Below are 22,101 nucleotides of genomic sequence, written 5' to 3' on the forward strand. Positions count from 1 at the left end.
CAGTGAGCAAAATCTTCAGGCTTGAGTAATATTTTTCTGGATAAAATATTGAGTTAGCCGTTTTAAAAATCGGCTCAAATCGAGCCGTTTAACAACCCTAGAATATACTATATTAACTGTATTTATAAAAAAAATAATACTGATATTTATAAAAAAAATGGAAGTAAATAAAATTTTGAGAATATCCAATGTAATATATTGCATTTATAAAGTAAATAATATTTTGAGAATATACTATATTATTTTGTATTTATAAAAAAAATAAAATATTTAATAAAAAAAATGGAAATAAATAAAATTTTGAGAATATCCTACCTATATTATATATTACATTTATAAAAATAAAACTAATATTTATAAAGATGGAAGTAAATAAAATTAGAAATACTCGAAATACTATATTATATATTGCATTTATAAAAATATAACTAATATTTATAAAAATGGAAGTAAATTATATATTAATTATAACCATATCTAATTGACGTATATAATAATTCATAATGTATTAATTTTTAAAAAAATTTTAAGGCCCGGCCCGGGTTTAATAATCTTAGGCCCGGCCCGGGTATTAAAAAAACAATTTCAGGCCCGGGCCGGCCCAGGTATATTTAAAAAATTAAAAATACGGGTCTTTGCTGTGTATATACAAATATTTTTACCAAAATTTTTCTACCAATCAATAAAATATGAATCTATTTTTTCAGGCCTTATCCTAGAAATTTTATTTTGTTTAACCTATCCATACCGACAATTATTTTTTCTTTCAAGAATCAGAATTCGATCCAAAATTTTAATTTAGATCGTTTTTTTGTTGGATTGTTGAAAAAGAAACAATACTTTTTTTAACGAAATTGGAAAAATTGTAACAATTTTGTTGTTATTTTTCAAAATAATTTTCATTAAAAACATTTAGAAAAAAAAACAAAATAAACTTTTTGAGTTCTGATCCGAAATAAAATTTAATCTAAGTCCAAATCTCGCCTAATCTGAAAAAATGTATGTCCATTAACACGAGTTAAGGCGGTTTGGTTCGAGGAATTAATTTATTTATAGGATTACGAATCCCTATTCACAAAAACCACCTAAGTTAGATTCAGAAAAAACCCGATTCTTCCTAGATTCGAACCCAGATCTATGCGGTGATATCCGCAATTACCTATCAGGCCCGCTACTCCAAAACAATTATTTTATTTGAACAGCTAATGTTGTAACGGCGATCTAAAAGAATAAAAAATGCAAAAAATATTTTCGTTTTTAAACTATCAAATTTTGAATTTTAACATTAACTATTATTTTCTGCCTTCTCTAAAGTTGAGCTTTATTTAGAAAGAAAAAGAGGCTCATGTGATAGTTTCCTGCTAAAACTAATCCTGTTTTTGGCCAACTAAAAACAGTGTAATTACACGTATATTTAGGCATGTAAACCGCGATATTACGGCATCTTTAGTTATCAGTGAACGATGCTGTTCTTTCTTGCCTGGTAAATATTTACACTGAATTGCGCAACTGAAGAATATAGTTGGGTAATTACTAAATTTAAGCCGTTTTTAGCCGGAAAACTATCACTTTGGCCTCTGGGTTTTTAAAAAAAAGTTAGCTCAAATTTGAAAGAAATTAATATAATTTAAAACACCTTAATATTAACGGATTTTCTCCGGCAGGCGCTGGAGATTGTGCCGAAATTAGACAACATTTAGCCATTACCCAACTATACTGAAGAATGATGACTTAGTAGAAAAATTACTATACATAAATGGTCTAATTTAATTTTGGAAGTTATAAATTTAGCGAAACGGCGGAATACAGTCCTAATTGCTATTGGTCGGATATCCTTGTTAGGTTTTTTGAGTGCGATTAATTTACCACGGAATAAGAGTGGTCTTATGGATTCGGGAACAGGTCCATGTGCTATTTTATTACAGAATGTTGTTAAATTTTGTAGGATTGAAACCTGGCTGATTATGAGGGGAGATGTTAGTTCCTGGAGGAAGATGGGACGAAGTTCACCTTAACCGGATGAAGAGTCGATTCTGTAATAAAATAGCACATGGATCTGTCCCGAATCCATTAGATCACTCTTATTCTGTGCTAAATTAATCGCACTCGAAAAGCCCAACAAGGACATCCGACCAATAGGAATCGGGGCCGCATTCCGCCAACTTGCTAAACCTTTATAACTCCTAAAATTAAGGACAACGCAGCCTTAATTTTAGCACCCCACCAACTTGGTATTGGCATCAATGCGAAGTAGCCACAAACGCTTCTCGCAAACCAACCCAAGTGATGAAATCCTCTTTAAAATACGCTTTTATAATGCCTTTCTCAATTTTTCCACTTCTGCATCTCCAATTCAACTACTATTTTTTCATCATTAGAAGGGATCCAACAAGGCGATCCTCTGGGCTCGATAATTTTAAGCATAGGAATCAACGAAATGGTCAAAAACATTTCTGCGTAATCTTCCACTGCACACTTACAACATTGACGACGGAATATTCTGCGGCCACCTAATGAGGTCGCAAAAGCACACGCCATCATTAAAACATATTTCCATGCAATTGGACTCTCACTTAATGAAAAAAAACCGATATCTGCCATTTCATTGTTCCATCCCATTCACCCATAACTTCCACACAACTGAGCTCTCATCCCTCACTCATCTTGCCTCAGTTGGTGGTCTAGAATCCATCAATCGCTTCTTTACTAATGTAATGCATCATCTAACTTACTTCATTTCAAAAACTTCTCTAAGTCTACCCTCCTCATCAAGCTTTTTTTCTCCTCAACAACTTTTACTACATTGCTCTTCGATCCACCCCGATCTTTAAATTTTCCTACTCACTATAATCATTCGAAACTTCCGTCAAATCTCTTGCTGAAGAGATCCTTAATCTCCGCTTTAACCATAATTTACAAGCATCACTTCCACGCAAGCTCGGGAATATTGACTCACGCTTACTTCTAACTCTTTCTATTAGTGGATTTATCGCTTCCCATCTTTCATCTGACTAACACATTAACCAGCCTTTTCTGACTTACCTCTTATTAGCTGAGCCTAGACCATATGACGATCTCACAGCTTTTCACTAATTGAACCAAGGATCTGGAGTTTCTGTAAACCATACCCTCTAAAAGCCTTGATTTGTTGCCTTCCGCTGACGAGCTAAGATTTGGACTACGGCTCAATTGGGGAAATGTTCTACCGTACCGATGTAAACATTGCGACACCAGCGTTGATCGCAAGGGTAGACATTGCCGCTTTTGTCGAGGCCATTTTTCATGGCACACCAAATGTAATGATATATTACATGCCCTCAAATTCGTAGGCATTCCATCTTGAACTAACCGGCATTTTTAGAACCGATGGAAAACGTCCTGATGGAATGTCCTTGATTCCTTGGTCATGGGGTGGTTTGGGACTCCATCTACATTGACCCAAACGCACCATCTAATCACAACGTCGTTGCCCTCGCAGAATCCAGAAAATCATCATAACAGTTCCATAGACCCTTCTTTCTTATTCATACTCATCGTCTGCTCCATTCTCACCACATTCGGTAGCAAAGCTCAAATTTTTTTTAAAGAACTAGGCAAACGGATTCGTGAAAAAACCGACCAGCCTAAGGAATCCATTTTCTTACGATAAAGACTTGCTACCGCAATTATTCGCTCTATCTAAGTTTTATCTCTTCCATCGAATAATCTTCCATGTCTTGCCTTCTTTCTACTCTTCTCTTTCCTAGTTTTCATTTTTTTTATCCCTTATCCTTTTTCGTAAATTCTATTTTCATATTATTTCCACCTTTATTAATTTTATCTTAGAAAAAATTAATTATATTCTAGTACCTTTTGATCAGCTACTATTTAAATAAAGTAACTATTGACCGTTAAAATAAAATTTAAGGAATGTTCAAAATAATCAATATTTCCTATCGTAATTTTTGTCGCGTAATTTAACATTCTTATTTGTTTATCTTGTAGTTTTTTTTATTATTAGCTGAGAATTTTTTTTTAAATATAAATTTTTATTGAAATTTTATCGATTAATTTATTAAATAAATTTTTTTTATATATGTGATTTATAAAAATTATTTTTAGTTTTCAAAAATTTCACTCTTCATTTTACTGTTCGATTTTATTTCACTTTTGTTTTATCAATATTTTTCCACCTGATTAGTTTTTGATATAAATAATTTATAAACCCTACAAATATTAATTGGTTAAAAAAGTTTGAGATTATATTAATACTAAAATTCTAGTGTTATTTCTATCCTATATTTTACACAATTATTTATTATTGATATTTACGCAAATCAACTATTATATTCATTTAATTAGACCTTCAAAAACTTATCATTTTTATTAAAAATCTTGTTATAATATTTAAGGAAAAAAATTATATGGCATTTTACACTAAGCTTGCTTCTATCTCTCATGTTCCACTTATAAATTTGTTTATGGTTTTTTTTACGATTTGAATTGAATTATCAGATAAATATTTATATATATTTTTTTTTCTAATTTAAAAAAAATTGGGGATAAAAAAGCAATCCTATAAAAAATATACTCATTTAAAAAGATAAGGATACGCGTGAAAATTCCTGAAATTATTATTTTTTTAAAAAAAACTGATCGATATGTCTAAAAAACTTTCCTTTTTATCTCCTCTTTTAGTGCGTACAAATTGTGCGTTGCAACGCAGCGTTTCAAAACGCATATAAAAAAACGTAAACGCAGCCATGTATAAATGGATGCGTTAACTTTTATTTTTTCAATATAAAACATTTAAATTTAAAACAAAAAAATTACTTGCTTTGTATTTACTACAAAGAAATAAAGGAAGGAAGAAGAGCAAGACATCCAAAATATTTGTTAAAAGAAATCTTTTTCAGAATATATTAATATTAAAGGCGATTTAATACATTCGCAATTTTATAACTATACAAGAATGAGAAGATCAACATTTTCTTATATACTGGAGCTCATATATGAGGACATTAATCCGAAAGTTACTAATTGTAACAAACAAATCGATGCTGAGGATCGATTGTTTGTTACCTTAAGGTAAAATAAATTTAATTATTAATTATTTATATAATAGGTATTTAATAACTGGTGTATCATTTGCACAACTAGCTTATAGCTCAAGGATCTCAAAATCCTGTATAAGTTATATTGTGAAATCAGTGTGCATAGCAATTTGGAATGCTGCTGCACATATTCACATGCCTACTGAATTGTAACCTTCCAATATATCAACTAGGCTATCCAAAAAGATTCTATATAAAAGATAAATAAATTATAGATAAAAATAAGAATTACTGGATACTAGATGACTTTTTTTCCAATACATTCATAAGCATTTACAAATCATTTTTAGCAGGTTTCCTTGTTTGAGGAGGGGATTCCTGAAAGTTACTGAGAGTAGGTCTGTCAGCAACAGTGGCTTGCATGAAATTAATATATTTCTTATATTTGTATTCATGCACCCCTCCTCTAGATCCTGAAGGTCTGCCTAATTTTTCTTTATTGAGTTGATCCTTAAAATTTCTTAAACGTTTCTTTATGTAGTTAACACTCCAGTCATAATCTGGATATTCTTCTGATAATCTAAAAATAAAATTATTAATAATATTATATATTATTTAACTTAATTCCTATGATGGAAAGTTGTTCCATCACAACGAATGTCTTCTTTTGATCAGGATGCGCCTGATTCCATATAATCTCTTCAGGTTCCAACATTTCGGCAAACCTCTTCTGATTGAAGCAGGAATTCCTGGGAAATCTAAAGATAAGTAAATATTAATCTTGATTTATTATAATAAATTTACTAGGCATGTGAATATGTGCAGCAGCATTCCAAATTGCTGTGCACACTGATTTCACAATATAACTTATACAGGATTTTGAGATCCTTGAGCTATAAGCTAGTTGTGCAAATGATACACCAGTTATTAAATACCTATTATATAAATAATTAATAATAAATTAAATTTATTTTTACCTTAAGGTAACAAACAATCGATCCTCAGCATCGATTTGTTTGTTACAATTAGTAACTTTCGGATTAATGTCCTCATATATGAGCTCCAGTATATAAGAAAATGTTGATCTTCTCATTCTTGTATAGTTATAAAATTGCGAATGTGTTAAATCGCCTTTAATATTAATATATTCTGAAAAAAGATTTCTTTTAACAAATATTTTGGATGTCTTGCTCTTCTTCCTTCCTTTATTTCTTTGTAGTAAATACAAAGCAAGTAATTTTTTTTGTTTTAAATTTAAATGTTTCATATTGAAAAAATAAAAGTTAACGCATCAATTTATACATGGCTGCGTTTACGTTTTTTTATATGCGTTTTGAAACGCTGCGTTGCAACGCACAATTTGTACGCACTATTAAAGATAATTATACTTACATTTTTGATGGTGTATTCATTTTAGTGTTGTTAAACGGCTCATTTGAGCCGATTTTTAAAAACGGCTAACTCAATATTTTAGCCAGAAAAATATTATGAAAACCTAGAGATTTTGCTCATAGATGCCACATAGTATTGAACATCTATTGGCGAAATCTCGACGCTTAGACAATATTTTCCTGGCTATAATGTTGAGTTAGCCGTTTTTAAAAATCGGCTCAAATCGAGCCGTTTAACAACACTAATTTATTTCTCCACTTCAACAAAATATGAAAATAGTTGCAAAACGCAAGCAGGTTTACGTTTTAAAAAAAATATTTTAAATTAAAAACGGATATGTGCTCAATTTGAACGAATGCATTTAAAATGCATTGCTTGCGTTTTGAAACGCAGCGTTGCAACGCACTATTAATATTTATTGGAATGGCTGGAGAGAAAAGAAGAGTAAAGTTCTTAAAGCTCATTTTAAAAAAATTGTAAATTTTCATAATATCTTTGTTAATAATTTTATTGGGTGATTTTGAAAAGATCTGATAGATTTGAAGATCTTACCCAAATACAGGAAAGGAATTCCTGGTTACGCTATTGACAATAACCTTTCATGAGTCACTGCACCCAGTAAATTCAGTACGTATCAAAAGAACCTCTAACTCTAAGTCTGTGGGCCCCATTTGCCTGATTCTATTTTCGATTAACAAACCTTTTTATATTGTGAGATAGGAAGTTTAATTATGCTTGACGATGTTTGTTTCGCCGTCTTATCCCATTGGCTACAGTAAATTTCGAAATATTTATGAGCGAATAAGAACTGTATGGAGCTTCGATGATAAAGTTTTTCAGTAATTTATTTATGCATCGCGCATAGTAGCTAGAAATGTCGAGGCTGTCAAATATAAATTATCAGGCTTCTGATAATCAAAATTGCATTCATAGTAAAAATAAATAGCAGGATTATATTATATCAAATATAAAACCATGTTAATCGAAAATATTGTCAACCACGTGGATGGCTCCTGAATCGGATAATAAATTATTCGAAAGATAATAGATTTTCCTTAATCGTATTCGTAAAATACGAATCAAACAAATAATTCGTTTTAGGTATTCACTAACGAAACCAAGGCCTCCTCCATTTTCTTTCTTTCATCATGGCGAGACTTTTAAATCTAATAAGATCATTTTGAAGGATGCGGCGCTTGGTTTTGAACTCGCTTATACCTCCAACAATATTTAACCGCGCCTATTTTAACAAACCCGGTGTTCTCGAAAACCAAACCCGGTGTTCTCGAAAACCGGTTTCCTTTTTTGTCAACGTTGATAATTAATAAGCCCTTGGTTATGACAATATCAGCCTGAAGCTTGATATTAAATGATTTGACCGGACTGAGGACGGCTTACCATTTTTTGGAAATCGGATCGGCATGAAGCTTTAAAATCGCTTAACGTAAAATATAATAATTTTGGGATCATTAATCAAAACGCCGCGTATGATGCCGGTTGGTTATTCGGTATCTTGGTGGTCATCTTTTTAATTAAAAACGAAAAATTTACGAGCGATAAACCTTAAATTTATAATTATATTGAATTAACAACAAGTGATAGTTATATTTGCTAATCTTGGAAATTAAATCGCGCGAGCAATTCATATCATCGAAATTTTGACACAGAATATATTAATAATATAGCCTTATAACTTAAAATGTTAATATCCGAATCCGTTTAAAATAAAAAAAATACAGATTCATAGAATTGCAAGAAGAAATCGACGATTTTCGACAAGGAAGTGCGGAATTGGAGAAAGAGCTAGAATCTCACGTTAAAATTTTGGAACGGAACAATCAGGAGCTCAAAATTAACAATTCTAAATTATATAACGAATCACAAAATTACAAAGTATTATAACATTTTTTTTGTCACCTTTGATAGTATTAAGGATTTCAATATCCGATATGGATATGGTGGAATGTTTAAATATTTTTATAGTGCACATTTAAAATTTTTTTTTTAAAATACCTAATTTTATAGGAATTGTATTTCGCTAAGATTATAATATCTATCCCATGAATTTCAGACAATCTTACCCTGAAATTTTAGGTGCAGTTTAAGTTTAACTCGTATAATTTTAAAGTTAATCGAAAATTTCACGCTTAAAATTGTTTGAAACTAGGAGGGTTGTTGCTTTTATACACATTTAATCGAGTAAGAAAAAATTTAAATCACAATTTAATTTTTATAATTTAATTTATTTATAATAATGAATTTTTTTTTTCATTTCCAAAGTAGTAAGTAGTATTTTTCTACATGACATTTTACTTGCACGTATAATCTTTCAAATACAAATAAATTGATAAAAAAAAATTAAAAATATTATGAACATATTTTTTTGATTAATCATCAAAAAAAAAATGTTAAAAATGTAATATATAAAACAATAATATGATGATATCTCACATATTTGCTCAGAAGGTCATATTATTTTAAAAATACCTTTTACCTAGTGGCCTTAACACACGGTAGTAGGCTTTTAAGTTTTATAATAATAATTATAATTTATTATAAACTATTTTAAAAATGTTTTTCATTACGTAAACAATATTTTTCTTTTATACCGAATAAACAAAAACACAGCGCAAATTCGATCAACTCAACGCTCAACACAATCAAGAAATATCGGAATTGAATATCCAATTAACCCAAAATATAAACGCCAAAGAAAGCCTGAAAAACTATATCAGAGAACTCGAGCAATCAAATGACGATCTTGAGAGGGCTAAAAGGTTCGTTTTATCATATAGAATTTATATATATATATATATATAACAAGAATATCAGCATGATACTTCATATGGTTTGACAGTTAGTATCCGTTATTGCTTTAGGGTTTTGTTGAATACCTCTTTTACTCGAAGAAATTTGCAAGATATAATTAAAAACATCATTTTGCACTTATCCAATTTTACCCGACATAGCGCGAATTATTAATATAGGCTCACTAGAGGTCTGCAATTGGCAAAAAATTTTTACCGGACTGGACCGGTCAAATTTGTATTGATCTGGCACATTTCCAATTTTTACTAAGGTTGCTTATCCCAGTCCGGTATCCTTAAATACAATACCTAACCTCAAATATATGTCATTGAAAAAAAAACGCAATTATATATAATATTGGGGAGTGTGTTAAAATTCTGCACCAGATTATCAACTATCAAATATCAGAATTAATCAATATTTTTACCCGGATCAAATAAATTTTTCTCAGACACGGGCCGAGCATTGCACACCTCTAATGCTCACATGCCAAAATAGCCATAATTTTTTATTTATATGGTATCCTGACGAAACCCGGGTGTTTTACAAACTCGGCTCATTCTTAAGGTGTGTCTAAAAAATTCCGAGCCTTTCGCCACAAGTCGATTTTTTTTCTTCCGACTTCCCTTAGGATTGAGTTCTCTTTTGAATCGAAAACCTTGAGACTAAAACCCTTTGTTTTCGGGTTAAAGCGCTACCTTAGGAAAATATATTTCATTAAATCCTAGGGCGAAATTGATTCATACTCAAATTCTACCAAGCGCTCCAACATAATGTAATTTATTTTTTTATGATGGGGAGACATTTCCACGATGTATTAAAAGATGCTTGACTATCGAAAATACTATTATTTATATTGTGTTTATTTCTTATTACGATGAACACAGTTAATAACTTATAATTCATTAAGCGCGATCAAATTATTATTATCTTAAGCAGAGAATATTTAGGATACGATAATTATTAAATTTAGACACTAATTGGCGCCACTATTAATAGCCAGGACTGTGAACCCTAAAGGGTTTAGAATTTTAAACTCTATTTAATGTAAATTTTGATAACAGAAACTTAATCGGAACAAATTTTCCTGAACCTACCCCAGGTCCATATTACGCCAAGTTCTATTGGTTGTTTATATATATTGGTCCCTGTTGGGTTTAGTAGAAACTGTCTAACGAAACAATTTAATTCTGAACCCTAATTTGGGTTCATAGCCTTAATTAAAGAAGATATTCTTTTTTTTAAAAAATTATAAATTATTTGATATATCAAATTCGATACGGATTTTATTATATAATTTATTAGAATATACGCGATTGTGGAGTTGATTGAAAAATAAGTATTTAACTGAATTTTTGAGACATATTTATTACTAAAATTATATAACTAAGTAATAAGATAATAAGATCAAAGAATTTAAGGTGTTGTCGTTAACTGGCAAATTAAGATTAATTTTCGTCAAATACAACCCGAAATGTACTTTTCTATTTACTTATTAATATTTTTTACATGCATCATTTAAAAAAATATATAATACAGGGCCGCTATAGTTTCTCTCGATGATTTTGAAGTCAGGTTGAATCAAGCCATAGAAAGGAACGCCCTGCTGGAATCAGAGTTGGGCGAAAAAGATCAATTAGTTGAAACGGTGCAGAGACTCAAGGATAAAGCTAAAGGTTGGTGCCACGTTTTTTATAAAAAAAAATAAACTTGTACATGAAAAAAAAAATAGAAAATAACAAAACTAAAAAAATAATATCAATTTTTAAATTAGTTTAAAAATGTAATTTTTATGAAATATTTTATTACAACTTAAATGTGATTTCTTGGGGCCTTTACGCTTCGTTAACTACTTTATTATCTTATTCTCTATTTTGATAAATCATGGTTAGCAGTTAGCACTATTATCATAAAAATTTTTACTTGAATAGTTATAAACCAAACAAAAAATATATGATCTCATTTTTTTTATATCCAAACCTTCATAGCTGTTGTTAAACAGCTTATATTTTTAAAAATGGCTAACTTATTATTTTATCCAGAATAATTTTATCCGAGTCTGAAAATTTAGTTCATAGAAGGCACAAAGGTTTAGACTTGTATTAGCCAAATATCTAGACTTAGGCACTATTTTTTCTGCTAAAATATTGAGTTAGCCGTTTTAAAAATCGGCTCCAAACGAGCTTTTTAATAACACTAGGCTACGTTATTAAAATGCCGTAAAAAATATCACAATAATTTTTTTTTTAATAGTTTGGAGAATAATCAAATCTAGAGTTCATTTTTTTTTATTTAAAAAAAAGGATCAGAAAATATAAATATAATATCTTAATTTTCTCTTATTACAAAAAGAACTGAAATTAGAATTGGATGTTAAACAGCAAAATAAATATTCGCCTCGCGATTATAAAACTCGCACTACGAGTTCGTTTAACGAATCTCCAAAAGATGAAAGCCAAGGAAACTTATCCTTAAGTAATTTTAAAAAAATAAAATATATATAGTTACGTCTAAAAGTAGAATTACTTTTTGTAGTTAATGATATAATGAAATGTAAATAAATATATAAATTTATTATTACTTTAAACGTTATTGCGTTACTTATTCGTTGCCTTATTTTTAAACTTCGACGTTTACTTTACTTACAATGTGGTGCTACATTTTACAAATCTAATAAATATTTTTTTTTATCTTGCCTAATAAAAATGTGGTAATTTTCCTTTCAATAATATATCAATCATTTAATAGCATTGTATAAAATGTATTTAGTAATTAAATTACTATTTGTCCTTATTTAATCCGTAGAATATTACTTTTTCAGATAATCATTGATTAAATTCCTTTATTATGTATTGTCATAACTATGATTAATATCATTTTTCAACATATATTTCTTCAAATAATCGTGACGATAATTTTCGATTAAAACCCCCCAATACAAAATAATAGTTATCTTTTTCGATTAAAAACAAAATGAATCCTTTTGTTGCCCCTGTATTTATTTCTTTTTCATAAAGTAAATAAAATATATGGCCAACGACAGGTTCATATATATATATTTTATAAAATTAAATATATCTTTTAAAAACATTAATTTCACATAAATATCCTTTAAAAGCAATTACAATTACCATTAATTATTTTATATATAATAGGATATTTAAGTTACGCTTAATAATATTTCAAAAAAAACATTGTAATTATTGACATAGACTGACTGAGTTTATTTTTATTTACTATAGCCAACCGAAATGACATTTTAATGGACATTGTTGAGAACATAGATACTATTTCGACTAAACTCAACAATTCATCTACGAAAAAATCTTCGAAATTTTTCACTCATTCGCTTAGTCCTAATGTTAATAGTAATTGCCAGATAATTTCAAATACGACCGCTAAATTAGGTTTTTTTTGGCGAGAAGCCATTATATATTTATATTATAAATTTCATAAAAAGATATATATTTTATTTCGCTATTTGATTTGAATAAAAAAAACTCATTTCTTCAACTATTAATTACACTTTTTAAATCTTTCCGCAAACTAGAATTGTGTATAGAATCTATAATTTCCCACTATTTATCATTATTATTATTAAAAAATATAAAACATAAATATCAATAAATAATAAAATTATCATTTTGAGATCATTCATGGAATAAGAAAGGGGAGGGGGATGAGTATGAACCCAAACTTTAAGTTGCTATATCTTAGGCATATTTATTCACCATGACATGATACTTATATAAGATACATTTTTAAAAAATATTCATCTCTAATATGATAATTATTTTATAAATTGATCCATTAATAAAATTTTTATAATAGTTTATAGAGTTAATCAAAAAAAAATTTTTTTTAAAACATTGAAAATTTAAATGTTATTCATATTTAGAAAATTATTTCATCAAAAAAATCTATATTTTATTATCAATAACAAATACTAGCCCAAAATAAAAATATGAAATTATAGTATTTTAAAAAAAAAATTTGGACCGATGAAAAATGATTTTAAAATCTTAGTTAGAACACTCGTGAAAGGTAAACTAAATTTTGCATACATTACAAACATTATTACACTAATAAAAAAATTAGACCTTCGGACTAAATAATCTTTAAGTAATAACACTTTTTATAACTCCAGAGTCTGTACCGATCTGGAAACCCGAACCCTTCAGATTTTACTGAACGCCAACCTGAAGCCCCCTTTTTAAATTTAAGGTTCAAGGATTGTTTTATCTATTTATTTTAGAGGTCTGCCCATATTACGGGCGGATGTGTCGGTTAAAAATATTTTAAAACAATGGACGAGTGGGCCAGTGAATTTAAAATATTTTTCGGGGAAATGAATAGAATGGACTTGTGTTTATGTAAAAAATTATTATTATTTTATATATATCATAGTAGTGAAAAAATTTTTAAGTTTAAATTTAAGTATATTAAATAAATTAAAGAGCCGAACCAACCAATTAAATAATTTTCAAAGATTGTGCGGGCGAGTTGAATTTGGGTGGACAGGCATTTAGTTAAAAACCCGCCCATTGGTCTTTGTCAAATAAGGTAATGTTTTCTTTAAAAGTTGAGTGGCTGGAGTATCGAAGATTTTTAAGTAATGTATGTTATATGTATATACGAACATGTAAAAATAAAATTAACCTTTATTGTTTCTAATTATAATCCATATATCATCATAAAGTTCCAAACAAATAAATTAAAAAGTAGAAAAGTAAGTAAAAATTAATATTCAAATTAAGATCATCATAATATCATTAAAAATCTCGCATGATCATCATGAATGATTGCTCTCAGTTTCCTCTTTCTTCTTTCTATTCAACACCACATATATCTTTATATATCACTGTATGGTCATTGTTAAGATATCAAGATCTGTCTTAATCGGTCTATTTAGTTACAAATTAGCTAGATTCTATTTCAGTTCTAAACTTGTTTTTAATTAAGCATAACTTTTTTGGAATGTTGAGTGCTCTAAATACCGCTTGAATTTCATTAAATATCGTCATAAAAATATATTTTAATATTGTTAGCATAATAGGAGTAGATTCTTTAGGGTATCTTTAAATATTTATAGCGAAGATTATTACTCCTAATCTTATTGATTGGTGTAGATATGTTTCGACAAATACTTAAATCATTAGCAGGTTGAAACTCATCATTTATTTGATATATAATCTATATTTCAGATACTATAAAGTAAATTCACATATAAATTGTAGGGCTGTAAATAGTTACATTTTTACGAGAGCTATAATAACTGTTTTAAATTAATGATAACCAGTAGTTATTTTATTTTTGGGTAAAATGTAACTTACTCAAGCTGTCTATCTTTGGATGGTTTTTTTTTCTTATACATTTTACGGAATATTTTTATTAGGTTTCCTTTTTAAAGAATTTCGGCCGGATTATTATATTTTTAAAAATATAATTTTGTTTTTTCATTTTTTTTTCTTCTAAGTACCCTCAAAAATTTTTATTATAATGATTCTTTAAAAGAAATGGTCTATAAAGACATATTGAACTAATTTTCTAGAGTGAGGGGAGGGGGGTGGGTGCTGGGGGATAATTTTTAATTAAAATTTCACAAATCGAAATATATATATTGGAAAATATTGAAAGCGACTAGAACCAGTTGCCTTTTTTTAAATATGATTTTTTTAAAATGAGTAATTTCGTTTAAAAAAAAATGTAACGCATTACCTACTGGAGATTACTGTTCCCCGAATAAGGTAATGCTATTCGTTCTTTCTTTCTAATAATAAATAACCGTACTTTTATATATACGTCACTTTACACATATTGTAATGAAATGTTAATTCTTAATATTATCAAACCAGTTTAATGTTTTTGAACTAACTGATCGGTAAAATATACAAATATTTAAAATAGGAATATGTTCTAATTCGTCAACTACTCCTAATAATTCGTATACTAATTCACCTCTTACACCCTCCTCCAGGGTCAATGCTCTCAATTTAGTTAGTGAACTTATCAAAAAAGTTGGGGTAATTATAATTTTTGAAAAAAATAATCTTAAATTATACAAATCTTTTCAAAAAATATTATCATTTATAGTAATTTTTGAGTATTCTTTGCAACAGGGGTGAGGAATCTTATGAAATAACTATTTTTTTTATTAGAAGTAAGGAGAGGTCTTTTTTTATGAGTTTGACCATAAAAATGATTTCGGAATTCACAATTTTTGTGTAATCGACATTTTATTATTAACAAATAACGCAAATTTACTTATAAAATACACTTTGTTGAAATCACAAATTTTAAATGATTATTTTTGTTTGTAAAGGAGGCTAAATAATTTATTTATATGAATTTAAAAATATTAATAAATTTTCTGTTATAACAAAAGGCAATAGAAAACAAATTGGCTTCTTGTCGAAATTTCGGCTTATCCCGTCAGAGCGAAAATATAAAAAATAGGTTGGTAATGATTTTTTTAAAAATAAAATGTTAGTGTGCTAAATACCATGCTATTATCAATAAATTATACATTTATATAAAATCTTAAATTTCATTAATTTTTTTTATTAATATTAGGCATTCTACACTCAAGGATACCATTACTAACACAAATTTATATAACGGAGTCGAAAACAAGATTGGGTGAATGAGAATATGAATGAGAAAAATAAAATTATTAAATCTGATGTAATTGAGATATATGAAATTTATAGATAAAAAAGTGAAGGATCCTTTCCCTTATAATAATCACGCCAATATTTGTGTTTTAAAAAGTATATCTCTATATTTAATGTTATAATGATGGAATTTATAAATAAACCACAAAAGAGAACTTTGGCATTGCATAGCTAAATAATCCTTGATGTGATATGATAATTAGAATATTTGTATTTTTAATGTAAAATTTCCAGATGGATTTTAGAGATTCTTTTTGTAGATATAGGTTGTCAAATTTTAATAGCCTCATATTTTTAAAATTGTATTATTTTATAATGGTTTAACTTATGGGCTTTTAAAAATTATCTTTATTTTATAATTAACTTTTAAACATTATTATTAAATGAGTTTTTTTTTCGAAATTTCTATAATATTTTTTTTATCATATTCTCTGATGTTCTTAGTTCTTGATCAGCTATCCACTTAAGGTACTTCTCTATATATTAAATTTCAGGGATAAAGAAATAATTTTTATTAAATTTTAACTAGGGGTGTACCGATACCACTTTTTGGAGGCCGATCCGATATTCCAGATATTTAATTGATATCGGCCGATAACCGATCCGATATCATATCTAATTTTGTATTCTGTAAAGATACCGGTTTTAATTTTTAATATTCTTTTTATTAGTACAACATCTATAATTTTACTATACCATAACATATGTCATTTAAATATATTATAATGATCAGTTATAGTTTATATTCAATTCAATTGCAATTATTTATTTATATAATAAGTAATAACATTAATCTATTTACATAATTAGTAATAAACAAATATATTGAAATTTGAAATTAATATATAAAATTAATTTATCGAAGATTTCTTTTTAGAAATACCAAAATTTCCAATTTATCAGAGATCGGTCTGCGGTGATGGGGACTGTTAATATCACTAGTATCACTAAAAACAGATTCTGAAGAGATTAATGAACACTTTTTTAAACAGAATGCGAAAAAAAATAACTATATTGCAGAATGTTTATTAACTAATCATTACTATTAAAATAATTAAGCATAAAAATATATTCCGATTTTATTTATAAAAATAAATGGATTTTTAGATATAACTTTTTTTAAATTTTGTTAAAAGCGCCATTTTATATCGGATCGGAAAATTTTATAATATTTGCCGATAACCGATATTTTAAAATGGGCGAAATATCGGCCGATCCGATCCGATATAAAATATCGGTACATCCCTAATTTTAACTCTAAAGCGAATCATAAAAAAGTAAAACGGGGACATAATTTTTTAGAAAAAGTTAATATCGCGACATTACATTTATATATATGGTTAGTTATAGCAGATTTTGAAAAAACAATACTACTATTATGTAAGATAATTAAAATCATCTTCTTGTGGATATATTTTTTATAATTACTTTCAAAATTAAAATATTGAATAAAATTTAATTCTATTATTTAAAAACTAATATCCAATCATACGATTTATTGAATTTCATGAATTAGGAGGGTCAATGACTAAAATATTTACTATTAGAAAAACTTATAAGTTATTGGGTAAATTCGGATCGATCACACGATTCTATTTTTTCCAATATTGGGCTACAATATTTTTTTAAAAAATACCCTATCTGAAATCATAGTTTTCAGATTAGCCATTGGATATCGACTAAAATTCGAACTACCATACAACTATTCTAATAAATGATCAAAATTTATTTTTTATTTATATAGTTAAATAAAGCCATATGAAAATCTATTTTTGGGAAAAATCATTGGAAACAATTTATTTTATCGCTCAGTTACAGGAGTCAAATTTTCATATATATTTTTCTTGTATGAGTCAGTTCCAATCTAATACACATGGTTTTAATTAAACGAACCTTCTAGCATAATTTCTTAGCTGAATTCTAGTTTTTTTAATTATCCCTCCACCGAGGAGTTAAAAATTAAAGAATATTATATTTTTGTTTTTGAGTTTTTTCTGTGTATTTCATCATAAAAGTAGTAACATTTAATCGATTATTATGGATATTTATCATATTAATTTCAAGATAAAATTACACCTTTTTCATTAAGCTCGAGTATATTGACTTAATTTAGATATTGAAACGGTGATAAAAAAAGATATATATCTAAAAATTTTATTTTCTTAGTAGAAAAGTTATAAATTTACGCCTTTATCTTGGTATATATCATTTCACTACTATAGTAAAAAGACTTAATTTAGATATTGAAACAAGTTATGCACATCTAAAATTAAAATCTGAAAAACAGTATTCGAATTCAGACAATTATATCTTAAATTCAATAAGAATAAAACAAAAAATCAAGTGTGGGTAAAGCGTTAAGATAAAAAATGGAATACTTTTTATGTAAACATTTGAATTTAAGCAGAAGCAAATTGGATCTAAAATTTAGTGAAGCGCAATGCGACCTTTTTATCAAATTTGTAAAAGTAGGGAATCAAAACTTATAAATTTTACTAAAACTATTTTCATTAATAAAGTCTTAATTGATTTAAGAGCAATTTTTTGGAAATTTGTACACGTTAATCAATAATTCAAACTTTTACCCATATTATAACTTGTAATTATAGAAAAACTAATATACTTTTTTAATTTAAAAATTTTTTAATTAATTACTTTTATTCACTTTATATTAATTACTTAAAATAACAGATAATGAATATATGAACGTATAATTATAGTATATATTAAAATGGGACAAAAGGAATATGTACGAAATTTTTTTAAAATAGCAATGAAGACCGGGGATGGTATAAAGCAAGGAAAAAAATAAGAAGTAGAAAGGGTCTAGGATAGCTTTTTGGCTAGTAGACTACCATTGAAGTTGATGTAATGGCTTAAAGGATTGATATGGCCAGCCTTTGTTGAAGAAAAACCCCTCTCGAGATTCTTCTGAGTGTTTGATTTGAGATCCTAAATTTTTGGAAAAAGTTAAGGCAAGTGTGGTTGAAATGATTGGGAATGAAACAATAGCAATTTGTCATTTCTGATTATTTCGAGGTTTTAAGCTGTTCCTTCTGGTCAATGATGTTGAGGGCTTGGTCATAGGGGCAAAGGGGGGGGGCAATACATGAATAGTCCCATACAATTGGCCTCCCTAATGAAATTTGAGTGATACCGTCAGGTCTTTTACCATCATATCTGAAAAGACCCTGGGGTTCATGGATGGGATTTGTGCTGATTTAGAGGCATGTTGGATGATTGAATTTAATAAACCATTGCAGGAGCGAAGTAAACTATGTCTTCTATTGGGGTCAACGGGAGAGTTACAACCTGAACAGATGTGAGGGTAGGTGATTGAGCCATTTAGACGAATACCGAAGGCGTGGATAAGTATGTTGTTAGAAAGTTGAAGATGACAGAAGGAACCTCGAGAAACTCATGCACAGTACCATTGAGCAGGGAAGAGAATAGGGTGCGGTCAGTAAATTGCATGCTAGATAATAGAGTTTCAACGCAGCAACTACCGGAGCATTCCAGTCTTTTGGTCTATAGGTTGGTGGGGTATGAGAATACATTGATCCGAGTTTTCCACGTATTTATGGCATCAATTAAGAAAAAGTCTTTTTTAGAATGTTGGGCGTTGGTTATTTGCTTTGATAAGATACTACTCGATTTGAAAGAGGTTATTGCTAGGTCATTAGGAGATCTAATGCCAAGTTCACCGGATTTGGTAGGGAGCGAATCTTGGTCCCAAGCGGATTCGATGAATCTTGGTTTAATATTGTTCTATTAGGTCTTTTATTCCGCTTTTCTATATTTTTTGTAGAGAAGGATATTTAAAAATGGGTGGAGTGCATAAAGTATCCTTAGTGTAAAAAAGAAATTATTTATTAAGGAAAAGGACTTGTGCGAAAAAAGAAGAGTAAAGATCTCCTCCAGTTTAAGGGTGATGTCATCATGTGGAGTGAAGAAAGGTACAAATTGCCTTTTGTCATCCTAGTAGAACCTAGATGTGGTAATACATTAAGAGCAGTGAATTGGAAATTATGAGTTTGTAGAGTTTGAATTCAATTGGATGAATCCGGATTATCACGGGTTAAGAAGAATCCGATGGCAGTGCCCATTTCGTGAATTATGTTAACTGCTTTGTTAATTTTATTGATCGATGTACCAAGCATGAAGGGATAGAGTACAAGAAGAGTTTATTGATTTTATTATGTTATATATTCCAAGACTAAAAGAAAGGGATCCTAGGGATCCTTGTTGAATACCCTCGACTGAAAGTATCCGTATTGAATCGTAAAATTGTTGGGGATTGGTAGCCAGAGAAAAAGAATCTGGTTTAAGCAGGGAAATAGGAGCAAGTGGAATGTAAGAATGTGTAGCGGGAAAGAGTCTTGTAAGCGTTGGAAAAGTCAATTTTCAATAAAGCTTCGTTTATTGGGTTATGTAGGCTATATAATATCTTCAGTTACACTTTTCTTTAGAATAAGGATTATATTAGATTCGAGGTATCAATATATTAACATTGTATTTTCATTAAATAAAAATATTTCGTTCTCATGGGAGTTTATTTATTATTGTTTTTGTGTGATTTAAAAATGAAATAAAGAAAATTTATCTGTAATAATATTGTATTCTACACTTTGAAGATTGAGAAAGTCTTTATACTTTGAAGATTTAAGAAATTATTACTTTTATTAATAATTGGACGAATAAAACAATAACACAAACATTTTTTAAAATTTCAAAACCTAGATCAACTTTATAATATTTTGAAAAACGAACCTTACCTTTATATTTTTTTGCCTTTAAATTAAAACCTATATATATCACGATTTTAATATTAGACAATTTTGGAAAAATTATATTTCCTAAGTGTAAAATTTTAAATAGGAAGCTCCAAACAAAAAAAAAACTATTTTATTCTTTTACATTAAAAATAAACACTCTAGCATCTTTTTTTTTAAAAATTCATCCAATATAAAACGTTTATTTTTTAATTTACTCAATACAAAACGTTTGTTATTTAATAAATTTATATAACGGAAATCGCACAGTATATTCATTTATACTTCGCCGGTATGTCCTTATCTTTTACTATATATTTTACAAAAAAATGGCAATTATTAACTTAAAAAATATAACCAAAAAAAATTTCAACTTCTTCAACATTAACCTCCATCTAATTATATATTTCCATAAAATTATTCAACACTTTTTCAAATACACCACAGTATCACCTAATCTGCCAAAAATATCCCCAATTAATTTCCATTACTTTCTCTTATTCCCTCAAACATATGCTGGGATACTATACCGGCCCTCAAATCATATAGGACGGTTACACACATTGTTGATAGCATACGTTGGGAATACTCAACCGGGCCCCATATCATATTGGTCCATACCACACACTTGTTCAAAACCATATGCCAAGAATCCTCAATCGGCGACTAAAACCCATGGAGCATTTTCTTCAGCAAAAATTTCAATATCAAACGCTGACTCTGGCCTTTCAAACACACTGCCCCCCCCCCACCCTCCCATCATATTTCTCCAATAAATTTATACCGTCCTCCATTACAAATTTTTAAAAACAATACCAAAAATTTCTACAAAACCTCATCAGCTATAATCATTTCCGCCCAGTGGCGTAGCTAGGAATTTTCCTTAGAGGGGGTCCATACATATAAAAGCTGGGGGGCAGACCCCCTTTAACGGGCCTTCGGCCCTTTTGTCCGGCCTTCGGCCGGGTTTATCTTACAAATCATAACCATATCTTTGATAATATATAATAAATATATTTTTTAAATGCATCAATAATATGTGTTATTATAATTTAGTAGAATATTCTCAATGACTTTATAATAATACTATCCAGAATAATTTCAATAGTAATATAATATCCTTCCACAAACATCAAAACCAGAAAAATATAATTCATATAAAATCACTTTTAAGTCTTTTGAACGTATAATCTCAAAAAAAATTTTGCTCTGGGAGGGGTCCAAACCCGAATACCACACCCCGTAGCTACGCCACTGTTTCCGCCTCATTTTTTGACCTACCAACAATTACTCTCTATATTATTTTATTTTCACAAAAAATATCTCTATTTCCTTCACAAAATCCCCCGTTTAACCATAGAATTCTCTGGTCTTTAACACATTATTTCTAACCACAGAATACCCTTGTACCTTTAACAACCC

At 28.6% G+C, this 22,101-nt stretch overlaps 2 protein-coding genes across 3 annotated transcripts in view; both read left to right on the plus strand.

Moving 5' to 3' along the window:
* LOC135925956 (nuclear distribution protein nudE-like 1-A) overlaps positions 1-16,005 on the plus strand; it is a 30,345-nt gene extending 14,340 nt beyond the window's left edge. The window contains exons 3-10 of one of the 2 annotated variants that reach the window (XM_065461555.1): positions 8,165-8,318; positions 9,054-9,202; positions 10,773-10,909; positions 11,586-11,708; positions 12,476-12,640; positions 15,141-15,256; positions 15,619-15,689; positions 15,807-16,003. In XM_065461555.1, coding sequence (XP_065317627.1) covers positions 8,165-8,318; positions 9,054-9,202; positions 10,773-10,909; positions 11,586-11,708; positions 12,476-12,640; positions 15,141-15,256; positions 15,619-15,689; positions 15,807-15,876 — 985 coding nt within the window. In that variant the 3' untranslated portion in view covers positions 15,877-16,003. Of the gene's footprint in view, positions 1-8,164; positions 8,319-9,053; positions 9,203-10,772; positions 10,910-11,585; positions 11,709-12,475; positions 12,641-15,140; positions 15,257-15,618; positions 15,690-15,806 lie in introns of both variants that reach the window. The other variant, XM_065461556.1, reaches the window with a different exon arrangement.
* LOC135927464 (uncharacterized) overlaps positions 1-22,101 on the plus strand; it is a 105,197-nt gene that overhangs the window by 46,684 nt on the left and 36,412 nt on the right. The window lies entirely within an intron of this gene.

Source organism: Gordionus sp. m RMFG-2023, chromosome 3, assembly GCF_954871325.1.
Source record: "Gordionus sp. m RMFG-2023 chromosome 3, tfGorSpeb1-WG-v2, whole genome shotgun sequence".
In the NCBI taxonomy this organism is placed as follows: Eukaryota; Metazoa; Nematomorpha; class Gordioida; order Chordodea; family Parachordodidae; genus Gordionus; species Gordionus sp. m RMFG-2023.